Below are 27764 nucleotides of genomic sequence, written 5' to 3' on the forward strand. Positions count from 1 at the left end.
TTTTTTTTACAAATCTTGTTCAGAATCCTCTCTTTGTATTGCAGAACAGGATAAAGACTATGATCGGATGAACGGAACGTTTCAAAAGTGAACCAGGAATTTATAGTGATCCAAAGAAGGCAAAAACGATCCTAGATCAGCATTTCTGCTCAGAGACACGTTGTGAGTACGGGCCAATGTCTCCAGACGTCACTGAGCTTCTCATACGGGTCTCCTCTCATCTGCAGGTTTGAAGTAAGGGTTCTCGTGGCCCTGCACCAGGTAGGAGTAGCGAGACGGGTTCTTCCCCTTGAACGTGTTCATGCTGTCTGAGGTCAGGTCATACGACCCGGTCTGAAACATTGACAGGCGGGAATGTCAGAGATCGCGCTAGACACACGCACGCACGCACACGCACGCACGCACGCACGCACGCACGCACAGACACATATGCACAGACACATATATACACACACACACACACACACACACACACACACACACACACACACACACACACACACACACACACACACACACACACACACACACACACACACATATGCACACACGCAGACACACACACAGATACATGCAGATAACACACACAAAAGCACAAATCAAACAGCAACATACATGAAATGAAGATGACAAAACTGACCATTCATGAACGTTTGTGTTCCCAGTTATTTTTTGAACTATTGATACCCAATACGAGTTATTTTCCTCCTAAAACAAGTGGATCACATATTGGTATGTGGAAGCTACTTGACTGTTCCATCAAGCGTTCATGAAGTTTCCGTCTTTCCCATCACCAGCTCAAAGGACAGGATAGGTTTAGTAAAATCGTCAGCAGAGGTTATAGGCTTGATTAGTAAGGAGAGGGAAAGCAAAGCATTACTAGACTTAGAACCTTACCTTCTTCCCCCGTTTAGGCAGGATGTGGAATCCCTAAAGCAACACACCGGGAGTCAGGCAAGGAAGGGAGATAGCACATACATGCTAACTAACTAGCAAACATCAACACTAGCAAACACTACACTCTCTACAATGACAGCTACAGTCATAGCACAAAAAGCAAATAAAATATTACGTACGATTTTGCCGGGTAATATAGGAGTTAAATAACAAGTAGCAACACAGCATTTAAGGAGACAAAACCTCAAATCATATTAAAATATTTTACACAAGACAGAGAAGATCTTTGAGTTAGCGGATTAGGTTTCCAGAGGACAACAGCAGGGAGAGGAAAGCAGACAGGACAATAACAATTTGGGGCAATGTACAAGCAGGAGGTTTATCTGGTCTCCATATGGTCTAGAATCCATTAGGCCAGAAGAACACAGGCTTAATCACAAGTGACTCACCGCTCCGTTGGTGTGGGGCTTCATGTCAACCAGGGTGTGTGTACTGCCCCCCTCGGTCATCTCCATGGGGGTTGAGTCCCAGTTGGTGCTGGCCCGGGGGATCGGGGTGATGCCCTGGGTGGTGGACCAGGGGCCTCGGAAGTCCTCCACAGGGTACGGGCTGCTGAACTCTGCTGAAGATTTCTTCACCGACTGCGACCGGTACCTCCGAGACACACAGATAGGACAATGTAAATGCACAGCCCTTATCGGTAAGTCTCTTTGATGATACATTGTGGTGAGACGCCAATATTTTGTAGGGTGGGTGTAGAGCCAGGGGTGCAGCTAACACTTGACAGAGTAATGGTTAGAGGAGGGTGGTAGGCCTCTGATGAGGGGCAGTGTGAATGGAGGTTAGGGCTTGGCAGGAAGGGAGAGGAGAGAAGGTAGAGGAGAGGAGAGGAGAGGAGAGGAGAGGAGAGGAGGGAGAGAAGGTAGAGGAGAGGAGAGAAGGGAGAGGAGAGGAGGGAGAGGAGGGAGAAGATGGAGAGGAGAGAATGGAGAGGAGAGAAGCGAAGCGAGAGGAGGGGGGAGAGAGAGGACCTCCGAGAGGAGAGGAGGGAGAGAAGGTAGAGGAGAGGAGAGAAGGGAGAGGAGAGGGGGGAGAGGACGGAGAGGAGGGAGAGGACGGAGAGGGGAGAAGGGAGAGGACAGAGAGGAGAGAAGGGAAAGGACGGAAAGGAGAGAAGGGAGAGGAGAGGAGGGATAGGAGAGGAGAGGAGGGAGAGAAGGGAGAGGACAGAGAGGAGAGAAGGGAGAGGAGAGGAGGGGACGGAGAGGGGAGAAGGGAGAGGACAGACAGGAGAGAAGGGAGAGGAGGGAGAGGAGAGACGGGACAGGAGAGGAGAGGAGAGGAGGGGAGAGGAGAGAAGGGAGAGGAGGGTGTTATATTCTTACCAGCAGCAGTATGCAAGCAGGGCCAGCAGCATGATGAGGAGGACTCCCCCTAGTACACAGGCGATGACTACCACTGCCAACAGAGCCGCTACACAGAGAGAGATACACACATGAACACACTTCAGATAACAAGGAAATACAAACACCACACTAACTTTTATCACATCTCTGGATCCATTTGGTTCAGTAAGAGGAACTTTAGTCCAACTTACAGTCAGCGCAGTTGAATCCAGCGTAGCCAAACGTGCATCTGGAATAGAACAATAATAGCAAACATGATACACATTTCATATCATCTGACTACAATATATTGTTTTAGGTGACAGCAGTTCCTGGTGCAATTACACAGTCAGGGCACAAGGGGGCGCTAGTTACTTGCAGCTATCTACGATGCTTTAATGCATTCTCAACAGGGGAACTCTGCCTGTCTCAACCAAACAAAAAGAGATTCAATTAAAATACTCACGGCACACATGTGTCTCCCTCTGCCCTTTGACCACTGGGACAGGCTATGGAGAAAGAGGAAATAGGTGAGAGACAGCCATAGAATTACATATACAACCATGTGATTTATAGGATCTCTATGGAGACAATGATGTCACAGTTTCACAGAGAGGAACTAACATGAGAACACTGTGATCTTAACACCCACTCTGTGTACTGTAGCTCCGCTATCACAGGAGAGAACAGGTGAATAACAATAACCAACATAATAAACACGTGCTCTTAGAGAAGTTGATATATGTTGTAACATCAGTACGTACAATTTTAGATTTGAGGAACAGGCTACACAATATGTGTAGTTTAACATGGGGCTGTGGGGAGCAGGGTCATCTATGTTTAGTAGTTCTCCCCAACCCATAACTTCCCTGCTGGACAAAACTAATCCAGCCCCTGGCTCGGCAGATAGCCACCATGATTCTTCAACTGGTTTCCAGGGTAACACCCCCTTTGCAGACGAATACATTAAAGAGAGAGTGCCATGGGTCAGAGCGGAGAAACGTCTACACAGCACTTGACCCTCTCTCTTTCTCTCTCAATTCAATTTCAGTTTTAATTTTCAATTTAAGGGCTGTCTGTAAACAATCTGTAAGTCGCTCTGGATAAGAGCGTCTGCTAAATGACGTAAATGTAAATGTTTATTGGCATGGGAAACATATGTTAACATTGCCAAAGCAAGTGAACTAGATAATAAACAAAAGTGAAATAAACAATACAAATTTACTGTAAACATTACACTCACAAAGGTTCCAAAATAGTAAAGACATTACAAACGTCATATTATGTGCAAATAGTTAAAGTGCAAAAGGGAAAATAAATAAACATAAATATGGGTAGTACACTGCTCAAAAAAATAAAGGGAACACTTAAACAACACATCCTAGATCTGAATGAAAGAAATAATCTTATTAAATACTTTTTTCTTTACATAGTTAAATGTGCTGACAACAAAATCACACAAAAATAATCAATGGAAATCCAATTTATCAACCCATGGAAGTCTGGATTTGGAGTCACACTCAAAATTAAAGTGGAACACCACACTACAGGCTGATCCAACTTTGATGTAATGTCCTTAAAACAAGTCAAAATGAGGCTCAGTAGTGTGTGTGGCCTCCACGTGCCTGTATGACCTCCCTATAACGCCTGGGCATGCTCCTGATGAGGTGGTGGATGGTCTCCTGAGGGATCTCCTCCCAGACCTGGACTAAAGCATCCGCCAACTCCTGGACAGTCTGTGGTGCAACGTGGCGTTGGTGGATGGAGCGAGACATGATGTCCGAGATGTGCTCAATTGGATTCAGGTCTGGGGAACGGGCGGGCCAGTCCATAGCATCAATGCCTTCCTCTTGCAGGAACTGCTGACACACTCCAGCCACATGAGGTCTAGCATTGTCTTGCATTAGGAGGAACCCAGGGCCAACCGCACCAGCATACGGTCTCACAAGGGGTCTGAGGATCTCATCTCGGTACCAAATGGCAGTCAGGCTACCTCTGGCGAGCACATGGAGGGCTGTGCGGCCCCCCAAAGAAATGCCACCCCACACCATGACTGACCCACCGCCAAACCGGTCATGCTGGAGGATGTTGCAGGCAGCAGAACGTTCTCCACGGCGTCTCCAGACTCTGTCACGTCTGTCATGTGCTCAGTGTGAACCTGCTTTCATCTGTGAAGAGCACAGGGCGCCAGTGGCGAATTTGCCAATCTTGGTGTTCTCTGGCAAATGCCGAACGTCCTGCACGGTGTTGGGCTGTAAGCACAACCCCCACCTGTGGACGTCGGGCCCTCATACCACCCTCATGGAGTCTGTTTCTGACCGTTTGAGCAGACACATGCACATTTGTGGCCTGCTGGAGGTCATTTTGCAGGGCTCTGGCAGTGCTCCTCCTGCTCCTCCTTGCACAAAGGCGGAGGTAGCGGTCCTGCTGCTGGGTTGTTGCCCTCCTACGGCCTCCTCCACGTCTCCTGATGTACTGGCCTGTCTCCTGGTAGCGCCTCCATGCTCTGGACACTACGCTGACAGACACAGCAAACCTTCTTGCCACAGCTCGCATTGATGTGCCATCCTGGATGAGCTGCACTACCTGAGCCACTTAGGGGGTTGTAGACTCCGTGTCATGCTACCACTAGAGTGAAAGCACCACCAGCATTCAAAAGTGACCAAAACATCAGCCAGGAAGCATAGGAACTGAGAAGTGGTCTGTGGTCTCCACCTGCAGAACCACTCCTTTATTGGGGGTGTCTTGCTTATTGCCTATCATTTCCACCTGTTGTCTATTCCATTTGCACAACAGCATGTGAAATGTATTGTCAATCAGTGTTGCTTCCTAAGTGGACAGTTTGATTTCACAGAAGTGTGATTGACTTGGAGTTACATTGTGTTGTTTAAGTGTTCCCTTTATTTTTTTTAGCAGTATATTTTCAATGGTGTTTGTTCTTCACTGGTTGCCCTTTTCTTGTGGCAACAGGTCACAAATTTTGCTGCTGTGATGGCACACTGTTGTATTTCACCCAATAGATATGAGAGTTGATCAAAATTGGGTTTGTTTTCGAATTCATTGTGTATCTGTGTAATGTGTAGGAAATATGTGTCTCTAATATGGTCATACATTTGGCAGGAGGTTAGGAAGTGCAGCTCAGTTTCCACCTCATTTTGTGTGCAGCGTGCACATAGCCTGTCTTCTCTTGAGCCGCCTTTTCTCAATTGCAAGGCTATGCTCACTGAGTCTGTACATAGTCAAAGCTTTCCTTAAGTTTGGGTCAGTCACAGTGGTCAGGTATTCAGCCATGGTGTACTCTTTGTTTATGGCCAAATAGCATTCTAGTTTGCTCTGTTTTTTTATTAATTATTTCCAATGTGTCAAGTAATTATCTTTTTGTTTTCTCATGATTTGGTTGGGTCTAATTGTGTTGCTGTCCTGGGGCTCTGTGGGGTCTGTTTGTGTTTTCTCTCTCTCTCTCATTTCAATTCAATTCAATTCAAGGGCTTTATTGGCATGGGAGACATATGTTAACATTGCCAAATCAAGTGAAGTAGATAATAAACAAAAAGAGACATAAACAATAAAATCACTCTTTCTATCTTTCTCTCTCTCTCACACACACACACGCACACGCACACGCACACGCACACGCACACGCACACACACACACACACACACACACACACACACACACAAACACAAAAGTATTTAAATGAACGCAAATGCATGCTTTTGATGCTAACTTTCCCATTTTGTTCACTCTGATGCTAAACCAAGTGCGCTTAACCTTGCTCTGAGTCTGTCTCTGTCTGTTTGTATCTCCTTTAATATTTTCTCTCTGTCAAATGGAATGTATTCAGCAGCTCTATTATACAGTAGCTAAGCTGTTATCTCGTGTCTTGTGTAACATTTCAATGCACTCAGTACACACAACCACAAAGACTAATAATACATATAATCACCGAGTCCTATCTTGAATTACCTTTCAATGAGCATAGAACCATTGGAGAAAGGTTTGTACTCACCTGTGCAGCTTTGGTTTGAGTAGAAGCTGTTGATATAGCCAGCCTTACAGGAGCATCTGGTCACTCCATCTTCTTTGTACTCGCACGTAGTAGAGCGGACATCACATGGTTGGGGGGTCTGATCACATAGGTCAGTGGCTGGGAAAAGGATATGGACACAGTCAGGATAGCGACACTATGCGATGGTACTTCATGCTTTATGGGACTTTTCATGGCTACAAAGTACGAGAATGTCAGTATTTTTTGTCTATCAATCAATCAATCAAATGTATTTATAAAGCCCTTCTTACATCAGCTGATGTCACAAAGTGCTGTACAGAAACCCAGCTTAAAACCCCAAACAGCAAGCAATGCAGGTGTAGAAGCACAATCTCCTCTGGTATAATAAAGTACGTATCTATCAATTATTTTCATTAATAGAAAGTATGGTTCAAGCTCTCAGGTAGTAAGAATCTCCCTGCTGGTCACTCCTTCTACACAGGGGGAAGCAGTAATGCACAGTACCCACCGGTAAAAGCAGCTCTTTCCAGTATAGTCCCACAGGTCATCTTACAGTCTTGTATGGCTTTATATATAGCGGCATTGGTCGAAGTCTGGGTGGCACTGGAACCTAGTTTAAACACGTTGTTCACGGTCGCTATCACACTGCCTTGCCTGTAGGGTCACAAAAACCATACATAATCACCATTACAAGCCAGCTGATAAAATGCATGGTCAAACCAATGTCCTGGTCGCCACAACAAATCCCACTGGGCACACACTGGTTGAATCAACGTTGTTTCCACGTTATCTCACTGAAAGTACGTTGAACCAACGTGGAAAAGATGTTGAAATTATGTCTGGCACGATGGGCTATACATTGGATAACAACCATTCTCGACAATGTAGCGTAGAATCCTACCTAAGCAGCACAACATCAGTTTGGGTGTATCCAGACTCGTTTTCCAAGGCTCTTCTCAGCTAAAAATAAGATAAGAGAGGATTATTGTCCCACTCCGTCGCTCTGAGAGGAGAATACACTGTAACTACTGGGCTTTGTGACTCAAGGACCTACTGCCTCTGAGATCCTGGCTGCTGTTTGCTGAAATATCACTGATGACCGGTTGCTCATTTCAGCCTGAAACGTCTGGTTGAGATGCAGGTCTCCAGAGAACACTTGGGCTGAAAATGAAGGGGAAAAAAGGAGTCAAAAAAGGAGTCATCGTCATCACCATTTATCCCCAACACCCTTATAATCTTCAGCATCATCACCATCGTTGTCTTCATTATAACACCAACAACAAGCACTAACCTTGTACACACTGGCCCTCTAAGAGGAAGGTCCCAGACATACACTGGCAGGTGCCATTGAGACAGATGCTATCATACGGACAGGGAGTGGAGGGACACACTATGGAGATGGGTGGAGGCAGGGAGGTGGCAGCAGTGATGGCTGATTCTGGCCGGGTGGTGCTTCCACCGGTAGGGGAGGTCGAGGTGTGGAAAGGAGGAAGTGGGCTCTCACTAGTTTTGCTAGTTGGTTGCCCAGGGGTTTCTGTGGTAAAAAAAAGGAAAGAAGACATAACAAAGATCAAATTAGAAAGTAAGTTTCAACATTGATTAACATCTCACAATGAAGATAATATCTTTGTTTTTAATCAGTTTGCGGCATTATATTTAGTCCTCCTTCAGACATAACACAGATCCAATCATGTTTACAACATATGACACGTACAATTCCATTTCAAAGCATACCTCCTGTAGGTGTGATGGTGGGTGAGGGGGTAGGGGTGGTGGTGGAGGTGTCTACGGGGGCAGCAGTGCTGCTGCCTGGGGTTTGGGTTGAGCCTGGAGAGGGTGGACTGGAGGAAGAGCTGGAGGTGGGGGGCGAAGCTGCAGTGCCAGCTGTGCTTGTAGAATTGGTAGTCCCCTCTGTTCCAGTGGTTTTGTCTGTATGAGGGCTCCCTGTAATGGTAGCGGTGGGGGATGAGGACGTGGAGCCATCGGTCACTGGGAGAGAGGACTCAGGGCCCCTTGTAGTGGCTGCGAGGGGTGTTGAAGACAGGGTACTAGCCTCAGTTACTGGGAGAGTGGACTGACCCATTGGTAGGATAGTGGACTTTGTGATCCCTGTACCTGTGGTCTCACTGTCTTTGGTACCTGTATCTGTGGTAGCTGTATTGATAGCTATTGTTTCACGTGTGCCTGGTTCTTTGGTACCTGTATTGATAGCTGTTGTTTCATGTGTGCCTGGCTCTTTGGTACCTGTATCTGTGGTAGCTGTATTGATAGCTGTTGTTTCATGTGTGCCTGGCTCTTTGGTACCTGTATCTGTGGTAGCTGTATTGATAGCTGTTGTTTCATGTGTGCCTGCCTCTTTGGTACCTGTATCTGTGGTAGCTGTATTGATGGCTGTTGTTTCATGTGTACCTGCCTCTTTGGTACCTGTATCTGTGGTAGCTGTATTGATGGCTGTTGTTTCATGTGTGCCAGGCTCTTTGGTACCTGTATCTGTGGTAGCTGTATTGATAGCTGTTGTTTCATGTGTGCCTGCCTCTTTGGTACCTGTATCTGTGGTAGCTGTATTGATGGCTGTTGTTTCATGTGTGCCTGCCTCTTTGGTACCTGTATCTGTGGTAGCTGTATTGATAGCTGTTGTTTCATGTGTGCCTGGCTCTTTGGTACCTGTATCTGTGGTAGCTGTATTGATAGCTGTTGTTTCATGTGTGCCTGCCTCTTTGGTACCTGTATCTGTGGTAGCTGTATTGATGGCTGTTGTTTCATGTGTACCTGCCTCTTTGGTACCTGTATCTGTGGTAGCTGTATTGATGGCTGTTGTTTCATGTGTACCTGCCTCTTTGGTACCTGTATCTGTGGTAGCTGTATTGATGGCTGTTGTTTCATGTGTGCCTGGCTCTTTGGTACCTGTATCTGTGGTAGCTGTATTGATAGCTGTTGTTTCATGTGTGCCTGCCTCTTTGGTACCTGTATCTGTGGTAGCTGTATTGATGGCTGTTGTTTCATGTGTGCCTGCCTCTTTGGTACCTGTATCTGTGGTAGCTGTATTGATAGCTGTTGTTTCATGTGTGCCTGGCTCTTTGGTACCTGTATCTGTGGTAGCTGTATTGATAGCTGTTGTTTCATGTGTGCCTGCCTCTTTGGTACCTGTATCTGTGGTAGCTGTATTGATGGCTGTTGTTTCATGTGTACCTGCCTCTTTGGTACCTGTATCTGTGGTAGCTGTATTGATGGCTGTTGTTTCATGTGTACCTGCCTCTTTGGTACCTGTATCTGTGGTAGCTGTATTGATGGCTGTTGTTTCATGTGTGCCTGGCTCTTTGGTACCTGTATCTGTGGTAGCTGTATTGATAGCTGTTGTTTCATGTGTGCCTGCCTCTTTGGTACCTGTATCTGTGGTAGCTGTATTGATGGCTGTTGTTTCATGTGTGCCTGCCTCTTTGGTACCTGTATCTGTGGTAGCTGTATTGATGGCTGTTGTTTCATGTGTACCTGCCTCTTTGGTACCGGTATCTGTGGTATCTCTATTGATGGCTGTTGTTTCATGTGTACCTGCCTCTTTGGTACCTGTATCTGTGGTAGCTGTATTGATGGCTGTTGTTTCATGTGTGCCTGCCTCTTTGGTACCTGTATCTGTGGTAGCTGTATTGATGGCTGTTGTTTCATGTGTACCTGCCTCTTTGGTACCTGTATCTGTGGTATCTGTGTTGATGGCTGTTGTTTCATGTGTGCCTGCCTCTTTGGTACCTGTATATGTGGTAGCTGTATTGATGGCTGTTGTTTCATGTGTACCTGCCTCTTTGGTACCTGTATCTGTGGTATCTGTGTTGATGGCTGTTGTTTCATGTGTGCCTGCCTCTTTGGTACCTGTATCTGTGGTAGCTGTATTGATGGCTGTTGTTTCATGTGTACCTGCCTCTTTGGTACCTGTATCTGTGGTATCTGTATTGATAGCTGTTGTTTCATGTGTACCTGCCTCTTTGGTACCTGTATCTGTGGTAGCTGTATTGATAGCTGTTGTTTCATGTGTACCTGCCTCTTTGGTACCTGTATCTGTGGTAGCTGTATTGATGGCTGTTGTTTCATGTGTGCCTGCCTCTTTGGTACCTGTATCTGTGGTAGCTGTATTGATGGCTGTTGTTTCATGTGTACCTGCCTCTTTGGTAACTGTATCTGTGGTATCTGTATTGATGGCTGTTGTTTCATGTGTGCCTGCCTCTTTGGTACCTGTATCTGTGGTATCTGTATTGATGGCTGTTGTTTCATGTGTGCCTGGCTCTTTGGTACCTGTATCTGTGGTATCTGTATTGATAGCTGTTGTTTCATGTGTGCCTGGCTCTTTGGTACCTGTATCTGTGGTATCTGTATTGATGGCTGTTGTTTCATGTGTGCCTGGCTCTTTGGTACCTGTATCTGTGGTATCTGTATTGATGGCTGTTGTTTCATGTGTACCTGCCTCTTTGGTACCTGTATCTGTGGTATCTGTGTTGATGGCTGTTGTTTCATGTGTGCCTGCCTCTTTGGTACCTGTATCTGTGGTATCTGTATTGATAGCTGTTGTTTCATGTGTACCTGCCTCTTTGGTACCTGTATCTGTGGTAGCTGTATTGATAGCTGTTGTTTCATGTGTACCTGCCTCTTTGGTACCTGTATCTGTGGTAGCTGTATTGATGGCTGTTGTTTCATGTGTGCCTGCCTCTTTGGTACCTGTATCTGTGGTAGCTGTATTGATGGCTGTTGTTTCATGTGTACCTGCCTCTTTGGTAACTGTATCTGTGGTATCTGTATTGATGGCTGTTGTTTCATGTGTGCCTGCCTCTTTGGTACCTGTATCTGTGGTATCTGTATTGATGGCTGTTGTTTCATGTGTGCCTGGCTCTTTGGTACCTGTATCTGTGGTATCTGTATTGATAGCTGTTGTTTCATGTGTGCCTGGCTCTTTGGTACCTGTATCTGTGGTATCTGTATTGATGGCTGTTGTTTCATGTGTACCTGCCTCTTTGGTACCTGTATCTGTGGTAGCTGTATTGATAGCTGTTGTTTCATGTGTGCCTGCCTCTTTGGTACCTATATCTGTGGTATCTGTATTGATGGCTGTTGTTTCATGTGTGCCTGCCTCTTTGGTACCTGTATCTGTGGTATCTGTATTGATAGCTGTTGTTTCATGTGTGCCTGCCTCTTTGGTACCTGTATCTGTGGTATCTGTATTGATGGCTGTTGTTTCATGTGTGCCTGCCTCTTTGGTACCTGTATCTGTGGTATCTGTATTGATGGCTGTTGTTTCATGTGTGCCTGGCTCTTTGGTACCTGTATCTGTGGTATCTGTATTGATAGCTGTTGTTTCATGTGTACCTGCCTCTTTGGTACCTGTATCTGTGGTATCTGTATTGATGGCTGTTGTTTCATGTGTGCCTGCCTCTTTGGTACCTGTATCTGTGGTATCTGTATTGATGGCTGTTGTTTCATGTGTGCCTGCCTCTTTGGTACCTGTATCTGTGGTATCTGTATTGATTGCTGTTGTTTCATGTGTGCCTGCCTCTTTGGTACCTGTATCTGTGGTAGCTGTATTGATGGCTGTTGTTTCATGTGTACCTGCCTCTTTGGTACCTGTATCTGTGGTATCTGTATTGATAGCTGTTGTTTCATGTGTACCTGCCTCTTTGGTACCTGTATCTGTGGTATCTGTATTGATGGCTGTTGTTTCATGTGTACCTGCCTCTTTGGTACCTGTATCTGTGGTAGCTGTATTGATGGCTGTTGTTTTATGTGTACCTGCCTCTTTGGTACCTGTATCTGTGGTATCTGTATTGATAGCTGTTGTTTCATGTGTACCTGCCTCTTTGGTACCTGTATCTGTGGTATCTGTATTGATGGCTGTTGTTTCATGTGTACCTGCCTCTTTGGTACCTGTATCTGTGGTATCTGTATTGATGGCTGTTGTTTCATGTGTGCCTGCCTCTTTGGTACTGCTGGTTGGGGTAACGTCTGGAGTTGTGTTTGACTCTGTGGGGACATCAGTTGAGGTACGGCCTGTCTCAGTGGTGACAGAGGAGGTTTCGGTATGTTCCGTGGTAGACGGAGAGACACCTCTGCTAAGGGCAGGTGTGGTGGTGGGTGTTGTCATGCCACTGTCTGTTGACGGACTGTCTTTTTCCGTCGACTCAGGGGAAGTGACAGTGTCCGCTGTGGTCTTGTGGGAGGAAGTAATCTCTGTTGTGCTGATCGACGAGATAGTTCTTGTTTCTGTCGCAGTGGTGCCGACTGTTCTCGTAGACTCTGTCGTATCAGAAGTTGAGGTCAGGTCTGTTGTAGTAGAGACCTCTTCAGTTTTAGAGATGGCTGCTGTTGTGGGTGAGGTGCCATCAGTGCTAGGGAGGACAGTTGAGGGGTCCTGGGTGGTGATGGTGGCTCTGTCTGTGGTGGTGGAGCTGGGTTCAGTGGAGACTGGGGTCATGGATGTATCTGTGGGCCCAGGACTGCCATGTGTGCCAGGAGCCGGGATGTTGGACTCTGCCCCTAAAGAAAAAGATAACACTACAAACATACAGTAAGTCATAAGCTGAGCTTCATGTGCCCCATACACACTCTGCAAAACACCCAAAACCTGCAATACTGAAACAGACCTGTTATGTTAAGGTCAAAGTTTAAGGAGTCAAAGACTGTGGTCTCAACCAGAAGTCTGAAACCTTGGGCAGTTACTCTTCTGGTGTTCCTGTCCCCCCTATAATCAGGGATGACTTAGATCTGAGACTGATGAGTGAATTTAACTACCAGGTAGAAACAAAAAAATCTGAAGTGTTTGGGCCCTCCAGAAAATAAATGGAATAGCCCTGGTTTACAGCATGCGTTCCAATACCACTTGGGCTATCTGCAAAAGAACTGGAATCTAAACACCAAAAGTGTTCAGTGTTTGAGCTCAGTGATGAAAATTCATCGTGGCATTTGCTTAAGCTTTACCTGAGCTCACCATTCCAGTTGTGTCACAAAGACGTACAAAGGTGCATCCCGTCATAAGCGTGACAAAACACACAAGTACACATCCCCTTACTGACGTACCTCAAATGCCACTGACTGCATCACGTAATAGGTCAGTGTTGTGTCTAGCCACGTTTATTACCAGTCTCTTCAAAGAGGACTCAGCGTCTTATTTATCTTAGCGTGTTGTGGTGACGCCTGTCCACTGCGCTGTTAAACCCAATCTGCTCTGGTCTCTTTCTGTTTGGAGGAGAACACAGGCATTTTCACAGCAGCTTGAGGGGCAGCACACCCAGCAGGAGGCCTTTGATAGAATACTGCCTCGGCCTGCTTACCCAGAGCCGCGGAGCTGGGACCTCATCTGTATGCGTTGGCTGAATACATTCAACCTCCTTTTCTATTTTCTCCTCCAGCTAGAGTAGAGAGGGAACACACGTACAACAGGGGCCCATTCCAAATGGCACCCTATTCCCTACATAGTGCAATACTTTTGGCTCTGGTCAATATAGGGTGCCATTTGGGATGCAGTGGTTGCCTAACGCCTTATACAAACCCTGTGTTGTTCCTACCTTACCAGGCAGCAGAGATGCAGGAGGAAGTGGGGGGGAAACCAAGACTAATATCTGATTCGGTGTGTGATTCAATTATTTTCCAGGTACACGCCAAAGTTTACATTGCATCGTGTGACCTAATGGCTCTGTAGCTTGGTAACCAAAACCCATTTACAGATGAAAAATTACCAAAGAGCACACACACACCTGTCAAGGCCAAACGGAATGGCCATCCGTATTTGAGATAGAGAACACACTTGTATCCACATAGACTCCCCCCCCCCCAGCACACACACACACACACACACACACACACACACACACTGGTATGAGGGAGTGGATTAAATAAATACAGAGCTATCTGATAGGATGGATGGTGGACTGAGGGAAAGGCTTTTATGATCACATTTTATTGGTTATGACGATAACAAGGCGAGGTGACCGAAACCAGAAAGCAGCTCCCGAAACTAGACCAGTGTGTGACCAATGCGGCAAAAGACAGACGTAGTTTACACTACTGTATCAATCTGTTAGTAACTCATGTAGATTAAGAATGGAAGAAGATAGCCCCAAGGTTCTTAGTTGCATCACCAGGGATGAAACCCAACAAAGACTAATGAGAAAACACAATATTTAATTATCCCATTTTATTCACAGTGCAAGACACAAGAAGTCAACAGTATGTTCCTATAATGACATTCCTGGCAGTTATGCCCATCCCGCTATCTTCATATGATGATATGGTGACATAGCTATGAGTAAGAGTCTTTCCCCTGAATACTGTACATTCTGGGTGTATCACCACAGTGTGTCACAGTACACTTTAATCTCTTGGTTAGCAAATTAAAACATTCTGCCCCTTGGTTAGATTCCTTCGCATAGATTTGCCAGTGGGCCTTGGCGATGCAGACATGCCTGAGAGAATGTGTTGTGTTCAGACCAGCGTCTTAGCAGAAACCTGATAAAATACACAATAATGAAACCTAGCAATGTGGTTGCTAACTAAAACCTGGCAACCTAATCTATGGTCCATTGTATTGGAAAACAACCATACAGATTCCAAACATAAGAAATCTCCCTGGCAACCTGAACAAAAAGCAGGCCTAGCATAGATCATCCAGTGTGATCCTGGACAAGGCTGGAACAATGGCTGGAATTGACTACCTATCTAAGATGCATCAATGTCAAGCGCAAACATTTACAGTAATGTAATGTGTAAATGGGTGTTAAAGCAGATGGTGGTGACAGAAAGCAGGCCCTGCCCCACAACACAACTACTGGGAAGTCAAAGCCTAATTTAGCATCTACACACAGTAGGCACTTAGCCCACTACTTCCTGCTATTCTCCATCCAACACACAGACCTTTTCCTCGGTCAGGCCCATTGGTAGCTCTGAGGTGTCGGTTAAACGCCACTTGATTTTGCACCCTCTAAGTCAGCCTTTCTTAAAGTAGGGGTTGCGACCCAAAGCGGTCTAATTGCAGGAAATTAGCTGTAAAACTGAAAGGTTTTTCTCTCTGACCCATTGTAAAATGAGCAGAATTGCATGAAATGTTTTATAAAATTGCTAAATGTCCTCTCCGCCCCATGGCATGATTTGTAGAATTGCAGAAAACTTGCTTTAAAACCGTGACATTTTCTCTACGCCCCATGGCAAAATTTGAAATGACTGAACACTGAATTTCTAATTTGGGACCCAGGCTGAAAAAGTTTAAGAACCCTTGCTCTAAGTCATGAGCTATACAAATCTGTTGTGAGAGGTGAGAATAGGTGAGAACCGTTGATAACTATTGAGAACAGTTGATAACTATTGAGAACAGTTGATAACTATTGAGAACAGTTGATAACTATTGAGAACAGTTGAGAACTATTGAAAACAGCTGAGAACAGTTGAGAACTATTGAAAACAGTTGAGAACTATTGACAACAGTTGAGAACTATTGATAACAGCTGAGAACAGTTGAGAACAATTGAGAATAGACTGGATGTCAAATCAACAACAAACCGATATCAAAATGATACTGGATGTAAAATCAACAGACTACTACGCACTATACAATACTTTCTAAAAACACCAATAGTAAATCTAGCCACATCCCCAATACTGCTGCCATGCAAACAGCCATACAACGGACACCATGATATCCAAGGCAACAGAGTGGAAACAGAGGGTAAATTGGTAAGTTAAAGTAATGACAGAGATATCTGATCACTTCTCTCTCAGCACCGCAACATTGACAAAACTGCCACGATGGTGTGTGTTTGCGGTTGTGCGTGCGTGTTTGTGATGACCTTTCCATACTCCCCCCCCCCTCATTCAAATGCTTCTGTCCTGGAAAAGTTGAACCTCTCTTGAAAACAATCACCGACGTGTCATTTCGATCCACATTAGACAGACTGGCTTGGATCACGGAGTTGGTTCTCTATGGATGGAATCATTCTGCTATATTCCAAAACACATTTTGTGCATGATGTGGGTATATCATGAGAGTGTGGCCATATTGGAAAACTGAAGATCACTTCCCAGACAGGTCAACATGAACATGAGTAAATATAGCTACTGGGGAGCCTTGACGGCGTCATAAAATACCCCCTGCCTATCTGTCACTGGACTAAGGAGGAAGTTCCGGAACTAAGGCACAATTCCCCAGGCAAGAATATCACGCCTGACACACACTCACGCACATGTGCACCCCCCCCCACACACACACACAGGTTTTCATCAAACACGCACACCGAGGCTATACTGTGTCTTACAGAGTCATCTGAGGATTGTGTCCCTGAGTACAATACTTCCACCACGGCTGATTCAGATTCAGAGTGCTCACAGTAATAGTCACATGTACATGCTTGCTGGTGTGATTGCAGGGTTCAGTGAAAATCTTAGGCTTAGAGCTCCAACATACAGGACTAAGTGAAATAAAATAATGAAAATGGCAATGAAAAAACACAATAGAAATAGCATCATATACATAATGTCACGGAGGCTCAACGCACTGCTAAAGCTAACTCTCTCTCCTCTGCTCTCATCCTTCTAGACCTATCTGCTGCCTTTGATACTGTGAACCATCAGATCCTCCTCTCCACCCTCTCCGAGTTGGGCATCTCCGGCGCGGCTCACTCTTAGAATGCGTCCTACCTGACAGGTTACTCCTACCAGGTGGCGTGGCGAGAATCCGTCTCCGCACCACGTGCTCTCACCACTGGTGTCCCCCAAGGCTCAGTTCTAGGCCCTCTCCTATTCTCGCTATACACCAAGTCACTTGGCTCTGTCATATCCTCACATGGTCTCTCCTATCATTGCTACGCAGACGACACACAATTAATCTTGTCCTTTCCCCCTTCTGATAACCAGGTGGCGAATCGCATCTCTGCATGTCTGGCAGACATATCAGTGTGGATGACGGATCACCAGCTCAAGCTGAACCTTGGCAAGACGGAGCTGCTCTTCCTCCCGGGGAAGGACTGCCCATTCCATGATCTCGCCATCACGGTTGACAACTCCATTGTGTCCTCCTCCCAGAGTGCTAAGAGCCTTGGCGTGACCCTGGACAACACCCTGTCGTTCTCCGCTAACATCAAGGCGGTGACCCGATCTTGTAGGTACATGCTCTACAACATTCGCAGAGTATGACCCTGCCTTACACAGGAAGCGGCGCAGGTCCTAATCCAGGCACTTGTCATCTCCCGTCTGGATTACTGCAACTCGCTGTTGGCGGGGCTCCTTGCCTGTGCCATTAAACCCCTACAACTCATCCAGAATGCCGCAGCCCGTCTGGTGTTCAACCTTCCCAAGTTCTCTCACGTCACCCCGCTCCGCCGCACACTCCACTGGCTTCCAGTTGAAGCTCGCATCTGCTACAAGACCATGGTGCTTGCCTACGGAGCTGTGAGGGGAACGGCACCTCCATACCTTCAGGCTCTGATCAGGCTCTGATCAGGCCCTATACCCAAACAAGGGCACTGCGTTCATCCACCTCTGGCCTGCTGGCCCCCCTACCTCTGCGGAAGCACAGTTCCCGCTCAGCCCAGTCAAAACTGTTCGCTGCTCCGGCACCCCAATGGTGGAACAAGCTCCCTCACGACGCCAGGACAGCGGAGTCAATCACCACCTTCTGGAGACACCTGAAACCCCACCTCTTTAAGGAATACCTGGGATAGGATTAAGTAATCCTTCTAACCCCCCCCCCCCCCCACACCCCCCCACCCCAAAATATATAGATGTACTATTGTAAAGTGGTTGTTCCACTGGATATCATAAGGTGAATGCACCAATTTGTAAGTCGCTCTGGATAAGAGCGTCTGCTAAATGACGTAAATGTAAATGTAAATGTAATGACAGCTGTGGCAGTGATGAATAAATACTTGTCCATTGGTGTGGAGGCAGAGTTACGACTGTTAAGGGGGTGGAGTGGAACGACCACAGGGGGAGCAGCATGGCCATTGAGGGGACCAAGTGAAATAAAAAACAATAACAATTATAATAAAAAAGTTAATATATACACATTAACAACTGCATCATTGATGAATGTTGTTGGGAGGTGGGCTGATGTTTCCCTGTTTCATGAGCAACATAAAACTAAACTGGTGAGGAATTAAACAACTCGCAGGGGAAGGTTTGTGTTTGGTTTCAAATAGCACTGCTGTCAGAGGAGGCTGGTGGTAGGAGCTATAGGAGGACGGCGCATTGTAATAGCTGGAATGGAATAAATGGAACGGTATCAAATACATCAAACATATGGAAACCACGTGTTAGACTCCGTTCCATTCATTCCATTCCAGCCATTACAATGAGCCCATCCTCCTATTGCTCCTCCCACCAGCCTCGCCGGCCTGCTATTTCGTTTAAAGTTCCACGTTCTTTTATTTTTTTACATTCTTAAACATCAGGACCGGCACGTTGTCCAACTACCACTCCTTTGAAACTTTATCTTCACTAACTTATTACCAGGAACTACTGGTAATGTTGTATTGAATAAAGCATATCAAACCAGAAGAGACACTGTACAGGTAGGGTGCAGTACAGTATAGTGTATATTATGTATAAGGTATATTGCAGGACAGTCAGAAGCCCTCTTTTAGGTATTAACCTAGTGTGACAGCCAGATAATCTCAGGCAGACACAATGAGATGATGGGGTTAAATCAGACCACACAGGGGTCAAAGGACACCTAGAGGACTTCACCATAGGCGACCACACACTCAGGAAGAGCTAATATTTTTGTAAAGTGTATTGAGACATGTGAAATGCACTGCAAATAAAACTTGACTTATAACATAGAGAAAATGGTTCAGTTTGGGTTGGACCAGATTCACATCAAGTCACTGCGACAGTGTATACATTAGTGTCATACAGTGTCACACCCAGGGTCGTACTGCGCGTCACACCCACAGTGAACTAAACACCGACAGACTCACAAACAGAATGAACTAAACATGGTCACAGTCAGTAACCCTGCCACACCCCCACCCTCCCCTTCCCACACAGGAAGAAAAGGGAACAGCGTCGAGAGGAGGCTGAGCAATGTGGGAGTGTGTCCGTTGCCAGGAGACATCCGTTACCAGCTGTCAAAGTTCTGATGGCCACACTACAAACCACTGAGGGAGAGAGACAAAGAGACAGAGAGACAGAGAGAAGGGGGAGAGGGAGTGGGGGAGAGAGAAGAGAGAGAAAGAGGGACAGAGAGAGAGAGAGAGAGAGAGAGAGAGAGAGAGAGAGAGAGAGAGAGAGAGAGAGAGAGAGACTACACGCCGATGACGCTCGTCTGTCACCCAGCGCCACACTTCACAGGCTTTCTTTTCATGTGGCACAATGGTACTCTTGTGAAGTGCCCCTTTATGAACTCAACCTACTGCCAGATAAACAATTACCTTGCTACCTGTTGCCCCCCCAACCCCAACCCCCACAGACACTACTCTGTAATGTACTTCTTAGCCAATATGTGTCCCAAATTGAGAACACCCATGAATAGGGTGGCTGGAGTTTTTGACCATTTTTAGGGCCTTCCTCTGACACCGCCTGATGTAGAGGTCCTGGATGGCAGGAAGCTTGTCCCCAGTGATGTACCAGGCAGTTGCCATACCAGGCAGTGATGCAACCAGTCAGGATGCTCTTGATGGTGCAGCTGTAGAGCCTTTTGAGGATCTGAGGACCCATGCCAAATCTTTTCAGTCTCCTGAGGGGGAATAGGCTTTGTCGTGCCCTCTTCACAACTTTCTTAGTGTGCTTGGACCATTTTAGTTTGCTGGTGATGTGGAAGCCAAGGAACTTGAAGCTCTCAACCAGTTCCACTACAGCCCCATCGATGAGAATGGGGGTGTGCTTGGTCCTCTTTTTCCTGTAGTCCACAATCATCTCCTTTGTCTTGATCACGTTGAGTCATGACGGTTCCTGCATCCAGTACACACTTTCAGTCACTTGGAGTTGCCACGGAAACATGCCCAGTTTACGGTTGGGGGATTAACGAAACGCATTCCTGAAATAGTTTTTATCACATCTACCAGCACTGTGAGAAACACAGACCTGATTACGGAATGCTCACAGAAAAATGGAGAAAGAAAGAATGAAAGAGAGACAAAGAGGGAAAGAAATATGGGCCATCAGGTTAGTGACTGACCCCACAGAGACTGATAACGGAAGGATTTTCTAATTAGCGGAATCACAGTAATGTGACGTCCCATCAGAGTTGATTACTGTAGTCTCGTCTGTCTGTCCATGCTGTTCACCGTTTACAAATTCTATACTAATAGGAATAACAGTTACTAGTAGTGCTCACAAATGACACATCAAACACTCTTAAACAATAGGGGGTGTAATAGCATGTATAACATCTCAGTACATAACATGTAAATAACAACATGTACATGGCATAGGACTAGTAATGTAGGACTTCAGTCCACGCTAATTAGAAGTTCCAGGTACATTCCTCAGAGCCGGCTAATGAGGTGGACATTTCTAACATACTGCTTTATGAACTGGTGGAGCAATGCTTGTAGGGGCTCTGTAGGGAATGTTCCCCTTCTTACATCGCACGCACGCACGCACGCACACACACACACACACAAACAAACAGTAGCAGCAAGCAGGTCAATTTCCTTCAGCTTCCCCTGGAGTAGGGAGTCTATCTGCCCTTGGGGCCCTGTCCATTTCTCTGTTACCACGGCTGCCACATCAAAGCTGGGCAGCTGACGCCAGTTCACCAGGGGTGACCCTATGTCATGGAAATGAGGAGGAGCTTTCATTTTCACCTCTTACCGACCAACCACTGCCATATCCCTGTGTCTGCTATTCTCTTTCAATCACTCCCTCCTCCCCCCCCCCACCCCTCTCTCTCTCTCTCATTGAAAAGGTGCCTGATCAAGATAATAGTCCTTTCTGAAACCTCTTCTCTCGGATATGGGGATATAAACCTTCAATTGAACCGTCATGTTTCTTCGTCCTTCTGCTTAGTCTGGCGTTTGTAAAGCAACTTTGGGTCCTTGAAAAGCGCTATATAAATACCATGCACTATTATTAAGGTTGCTGATGCCGCTGCACTGTCTCTGTGACAAAGATTCCTCACATAGTAATAAATGCTGCTTGGGGGACAGATTCCTAATTAGTCTAATCAAGCTGAACATGTCCATGGTCAATGGAAGGAATGAGAATGGTCCTATCGCACTACATTTATCCACTATCATGATGATGAAGTCTACTGTGCATAGTTGCTCATGGGAAAGTTGCTTGTGACGATGTATACCGCATCTTACACTCAAATCAACACGACAATAGCCATGTGCATTGTCATAACTGGGTAAGGCAGGTAGCCTGGCGGGTAGGAGCGCTGGGCCAGTAACCGAAAGGTTGAAGGATTGAATCCGAACCCGAGCTGACAAGGTAAAAATCTGTCGTTCTGCCCCTGAGCAAGGCAGTTAACCCACTGTTCCCCGGGTGCCAAAGACGTGGATGTCGATTAAGGCAGCCCCCCGCACCTCTCTGATTCAGAGGGTTTGGGTTAAATGCGGAAGACACATTTCAGTTGAATGAATTCAGTTGTACAACTGACTAGGTATGCCCTTTCTCTAAAGGTCTTGTATTATTTGTCTGTGAGATTACATCTATGGAATCAACAGGTTTCCACGCTGTTCTCAAATCAAAGTTAATTTGTCGCGTACACAGATTAACAGATGCTAAAGCAGGTGCAGCTAAATGCTTTTGTTTCTAGGTCCAACAGTGCAGTAAATGTCTAACAGTACAATACTAATACAGAATTATAAACTGGGTGGTTAAAACCCTGAATGCTGATTGGCTGACAGCAGCGGTATATCAGACCGTATACCACGGGTATGACAAAACATTTATTTTTACTGCTCTGATTACATTGGTAACCAGTTTATAATTGCAGTAAGGCACCTTGGGGGTTTGTGATATATGGCCAATATAACACGGCAAAGGGCTGTGTCCAGGCTCTCCGCGATGCGTCGTGTCTATGAACAGCCCTTAGCCGTGGTATATTGGCTATATACCACACCTCCTCTGGCGTTATTGCTTAACCCCCCCCCTAAAAAAGAAGAAACAAGAGATTAAGAAATATCAGAACGAGCAATGTCAGAATCTGGGATATACACGGGTTACGGGACGAGCAGATGCTTGAATTTTGTTTCAGACAGGGCGTGTTTGACATTTTTTAATTTGTCACACAATGCCTGGAGGAGAAGTAGAAATGTCCTGTTTGGCTAGATGGTGGCTGTACCGGCCATGATTACTGTATGCATATAATCTGTCAAATGTTATTTTGTTTTGCAGTGTCTTGGAAGCCTATGTGGGCTGGGCACCGGTAGGTGTATGACACTTAAATAAATCATATCATATCAAATATGTGGTGTGTATAGACAGTACGGACAATATATAAGTAGGACCAAGCTATGTACAGCAGTAGTTATATAGGAATAGCTATGTAGTAATCAATGAGTAATCATTGAGTACAATTATTCAGAGATCAAATTGAAATCTATAAATAAAGTCACACTCCATTCCCATTCTCCATGCTCATTAAACATATAAATAGATGAATAATAATCAGCAATAATTGAGCTATGCACATATTGACGTCAAAGTGTCCCTTCCCCCTAGGCTTGGTCTGGTTCACGTATGCATACAAAGCAGAGAGGAACTCATCTGGTCTCCAGCTCGTACTCTTCCTGTGCCTCGCCTGTCTGGGGTAGGGCCCACACACACACACACACACACACACACACACACACACACACACACACACACACACACACACACACACACACACACACACACACACACACACACACACACACACACACACACACACACACACACACACACACACACACACACACACACACACACACACACACACACACACACACACACATCACTCACAGACACAAAGACACACACACTGACAGAAGAAAGGCAGTAACACAGCTAGAGGGTCTTGTCTTGTATTTGTCAACACCGGGCACCACAGCAGGACTCATCACTATGGGTGGCACGGAAGGACACACAGAGCACAGTACTACTTTCTATATTAGGGAAAGATCAGAAGGTTTAAGTTGCAGTCCTTGTTTATTCTCTTGTCTTTTTCTTCATCGTTACCTCAGTTGATTTATTTACATGCTTTTCCCCCTTGGTCTCTCTCTCTCAGGGACCTCTCTACCTTCAGCTTGACCCGTGCCTTGCCCTAGTTGTAAGACTTAAGGGGAGGTGGGTTGTGTGTGTCTACGTCCCCCTCCCTATACCCTATATCAGCCCAGAGGGCTCGTCCAGCCTTGACTATCTGTAGGTAACATATGGTTCCCTAGAGCAGCTAGCGCGCCTCTCTCACTGGGCCTCTGCTCTGAGCACATATCATATCCTATTAAAGCTCGGCCGGCCCATGCTTTCCAATTACAGAGTGAGATTTACAGCCCCGGAGAGCAGCCCTAATCTAACTCAGCGAGAGGGAGGAAAGAGGAAGGGAGAGAGGTGACAAGATGAAAGACAAGATGAAAGAAAAAAGAAGAAGAAGCAAGAGTGTCTATGAAAAGGGGAGGGCAGGGAGCAAGAGAGAGAGAGAGAGATCATGGGTAAAGTCTGAGCGGTATAGTGAGGAGAAAGGAGAGGTCTCAGACAGTCTCCACTGAAAATGGCATTGTTGGACAATGATGTAATACGGTACTTTAAATGATGATTTACAACCCGATGGTGATTCAACTTTCTGGAACTGGCCTAGGATCAGTTTGCACTTTGACACAGAGAGAGAGACACTAACAAACCCATGTCACACTCACCGTACACCTTTACTCTGACCTCGGCATAGTGATCACTCGTTGATATCTGGGCTTCATCACACTTAAAAGGGAGGACTGATGAATGTGTGTGTGTATGTGTATGTGTGTGTGTGTGTGTGTGTGTGTGTGTGTGTGTGTGTGTGTGTGTGTGTGTGTGTGTGTGTGTGTGTGTGTGTGTGTGTGTGTGTGTCCTCGCTCTGTCCACCCCATCCATTACCTCCTGTAAAGACCCTGCATGCTCTGCACATATAATATCATGACTAACCACCAAACTATGAAGCTGCTGACATGAATAATGTATGTGGTCAGAGAGGAAAGAGACAGGGTTAAGAAGGGGAGGAGAAGAGACACTGAACATGCTCTTTTTTTCCCCCCTCTTTGAGAGGTTTCTTATCGGGGGCACACACACACGCTGGACGATGGCGTCCATGGCGCCAGACTCAGGGGAAGAGGTGATCGACCCTCAGGAGGTCCTTCATCTGTTTCTTTTTACTGCTGCCTGCATGCCGCACACACACACACACACACTCAGTCATGCTTCTTGTACAAGCCTCCTTCAGTTCAGAGACTAGCTCTCTCCCTGAGTTACAGAGTCCTTAAACACATGACAAGTGATTGAACTATAAAAACAGCCTGCAGGGACCAGGGGACCAACAAGGACCGAGCCACATGACAGTGGCTCCTCTCAGGCCTCTGATGGTAACCTTTGACCTTAAATATGGCCTTCCCTATAGGGCAGGGATAGGCAACTTTGATGAAGGTGAGGGCCACAAAAAATCAGAATTCATCATGAGGTCCTAGCCTTTTGGGGGCCCTAAGCGGTTTTACCATGGGGCGCAGAGAAGATTTCGTAATGTATAACTCATTTCATGCAATTGGACTCATTTTGCAAAGGGACAGCAAATTTTTTTTTACAGTTTTACAGCTTATTTCCTGCAATTGTACACATTTTCCAATAGGGTGGAGAGAAATGTTTGATGTCTTTTAATATGATATCTGAATGAGAGTGACTAACAAAATCAATGGGGGCCCCCTGGTTGGTAATTCGACCATGATACTAAAAGTTTAGATAGCTGGATGCTAGACTAACTTACCAATCTAAAAAATTTTAGCTGACATTGGCTATTTGAGTGATTGTCAGTGACAAACATAACATAGGAGAAAACCGGCTGATGCACAACCAAATTTCGAAATTGCACTTTGTGTATTCTACTATTTTAACTCGCAGCAGTAAGTTGAGATCCCGACTCAGTTCCTAAACATTTTTAAAATAATTTGTCCGTGGGCCAACAAAAGAGGGCACGCGGGCCGCCAGTTGCCCATCCCTGCTATAGTTGGCAACGTGATGAAGCAAACCCAGAGCAGCCCTAATTAAGAGACTGTGACCAATAGAATCAACTTCCATATAGGGAAGCAGGGCTAAGCAGCAGCATGGCTGAGCCTATAGGCTCATTAAGATTCCACAGTAAACTTCACCAGTGCTGCAGGCTGAAAGAGTATAGAAGAGAGATTCTCTGAATGGTTAAGATGTGTGTCGCAGGGAATTTTGACTATATCCCCCATCCCTGACTCACACCCATTCAGAGAGCATTAGAACCAATGACTCAGTCTTCAGTAAGTCTTAGCCTCTATTTGGAGATTTTGGGGGAATCTCCTGCTAAGAGTCCAAGATAGCCACTAGTTTTTAAGTATTAGTACTGTATATATGAAAAGATATCTATCAGAGCCTTCTTAAGTAATGGTTTCCTACCTTACATAATAATGGATTCAATAAAACACTTACACTATATATACAAAAGTATGTGGACACCCCTTCAAATTAGTTGATTCGGCTATTTCAGCCACACCCATTGCTGACAGGTGTATAAAATTGAGTACACAGACATGCAATCTCCTTAGACAAACATTTGCATTAGAATGGTCTTACTGAAGAGCTCAGGGACTTCCAACGTGGCACTGTCATTGGATGCCACCTTTCCAACAAGTAGGTTCGTCAAATTTCTGCCCTGCTAAAGGTGGCCCGGTCAACTCTAAGTACTTTTATTGTGAAGTGGAAACGTCTAGGAGCAACAACGGCTCAGCCGCGAAGTGTTAGGCCACACAAGCTCACAGAATGGGACCGCTGAGTGCTGAAGTGCGTAGCGCGTAACAATTGTCTGTCCTCGGTTGCAACACTCACTAGCGAGTTCCAAACTGTCTCTGGAAGCAACGTCAGCACAAAAACTGTTCGTCGGGAGCTTCATGAAATGGGTTTCCATGGCCAAGCAGCCGCACACAAGCCTAAGATCACAATGCACAATGCCAATTGTCGGCTGATGTGGTGTAAAACTCACCGCTATTGGACTCAGTGGAAACGCGTTCTCTGGAGTGATGAATCACACGTTCCCATCTGGCATTCCGTTGGACGAATCGGGGTTTGGAGGATGCAAGGAGAATGCTTCCTGTCCCAATGCATAGTGCTAACCTAAAGTTTGGTGGAAGAGGAATAATGGTCTGGGGCTGTTTTTCATGGTTCGGGCTAGGCCCCTTAGTTCCAGTTTAGGGAAATCTTAACGCTACAGGATACAATGACATTCTAGACGATTCTGTGCTTCCAACTTTGTGGCAACAGTTTGGGGATGGCCCTTTCCTGTTTCAGCATGACAATGCCCCCGTGGACAACGCGAGGTCCATACAGGAATGGTTTGTCGAGATCGGTGTGGAATAACTTGACTGGCCTGCACAGAGCCCTGACCTCCACCCCTTCGAATACCTTTGGGTTGGGACTGGGAGTCAGGCCTAGTCACCCAACATCAGTGCCCGACCTCACTAATGCTCTTGTGGCTGAATGGAAGCAAGTCCCTGCAGCAATGTTCCAACATCTAGTGGAAAGCCTTCCCTAAAGAGTGGCGGCTGTTATAGCAGCAAAGGGGGGACCAACTCCATATTAATGCCCATGATTTTGGAATGAGATGTTCGACGAGCAGGTGTCCACATACTTTCCGGTAATGTAGTGTATTTGAAAATGTAACTTACTTGACTCTAGGGTAGGCTAGTGATGGGAAATATAGTTTGAGTCTATACACTGCATTGCTATCCACCTGGCAGCTTTAATGTTATTACCTCGTTATTCTAGTGACATTGCAAACTTATGGGAACAAAAATATAAACATAGCCTATTGCAATGGATAGGCAAAAATGGTTAACGTTCAGAGATTGATTTAAATACCCTACAGAACTCAGGATTTTCCATGTATATCCTACACGAAATGGCACCTGCTTTGAGAAGTGTATTTGGAACAATATTCCACAGAATGATCCATGCGTACAAGAGCGTTTCAACAACAAGACATTATTATCCTATAAAACATTTAAATGAAGCTTACCTGTGACAACAATCCATAGGAGGATGAAAAGCTGATGAGAAAATAATATCATATTCACTCTGTGTAACGTTTCGTCCGAGTTCAGATAATCAAGAGCAACAAGAACAGCGGTGAAGTAACGGTCCTACTGGAGACGCAATAACTAACTCTCTTCGTTTGTCCGTGTCTGACACAGGTGGGTCTCTCTTTGAGCCCGTTTAGAGGTCTCAGCCGTATTAAATGCTTAGTCCCTCCTCATGGGGCGGGCTCTGCTGCCTCCCTCCAACAAGCTCGGTCACTGACAGTCCTGAGTGTCCGCTC

The 27764-nt window shown here is 45.8% G+C and overlaps 1 protein-coding gene across 2 annotated transcripts; it reads right to left on the minus strand.

Annotated features, from left to right (window-relative positions):
• Positions 1-27764, minus strand: LOC115197281 (mucin-2). 2 transcript variants are annotated; one of them, XM_029758668.1, is made up of 13 exons: positions 27465-27764; positions 8027-12823; positions 7584-7826; positions 7347-7453; positions 7194-7252; positions 6801-6946; positions 6293-6430; positions 2749-2791; positions 2495-2532; positions 2283-2370; positions 1347-1551; positions 898-930; positions 1-333 (listed from the first exon to the last, which is right to left on the minus strand). In XM_029758668.1, exons 1-13 carry the CDS (start codon positions 27514-27516, stop codon positions 202-204), a joined length of 6081 nt encoding a protein of 2026 aa, XP_029614528.1. In that variant the 5' UTR covers positions 27517-27764; the 3' UTR covers positions 1-201. The 2 variants fall into 2 exon arrangements, with proteins under 2 accessions (XP_029614528.1, XP_029614536.1); XM_029758676.1 differs by lacking the exon at positions 898-930.

Source organism: Salmo trutta, chromosome 1, assembly GCF_901001165.1.
Source record: "Salmo trutta chromosome 1, fSalTru1.1, whole genome shotgun sequence".
Classification (NCBI taxonomy): Eukaryota; Metazoa; Chordata; class Actinopteri; order Salmoniformes; family Salmonidae; genus Salmo; species Salmo trutta.

What these genes read in the sequence shown, in the direction of transcription:
- LOC115197281 (XM_029758668.1), bottom strand. Translation starts at nt 27,516, where the DNA reads ATGATATTATTTTCTCATCAGCTTTTCATCCTCCTATGGATTGTTGTC. An exon ending in CAGCCAGGATCTCAGAGGCA is followed by an intron (nt 7,253 to 7,346) that starts GTAGGTCCTTGA and finishes TCTTATTTTTAG; the next exon opens with CTGAGAAGAGCCTTGGAAAA. An exon ending in TGCCTAAACGGGGGAAGAAG is followed by an intron (nt 334 to 897) that starts GTAAGGTTCTAA and finishes TCAATGTTTCAG; the next exon opens with ACCGGGTCGTATGACCTGAC.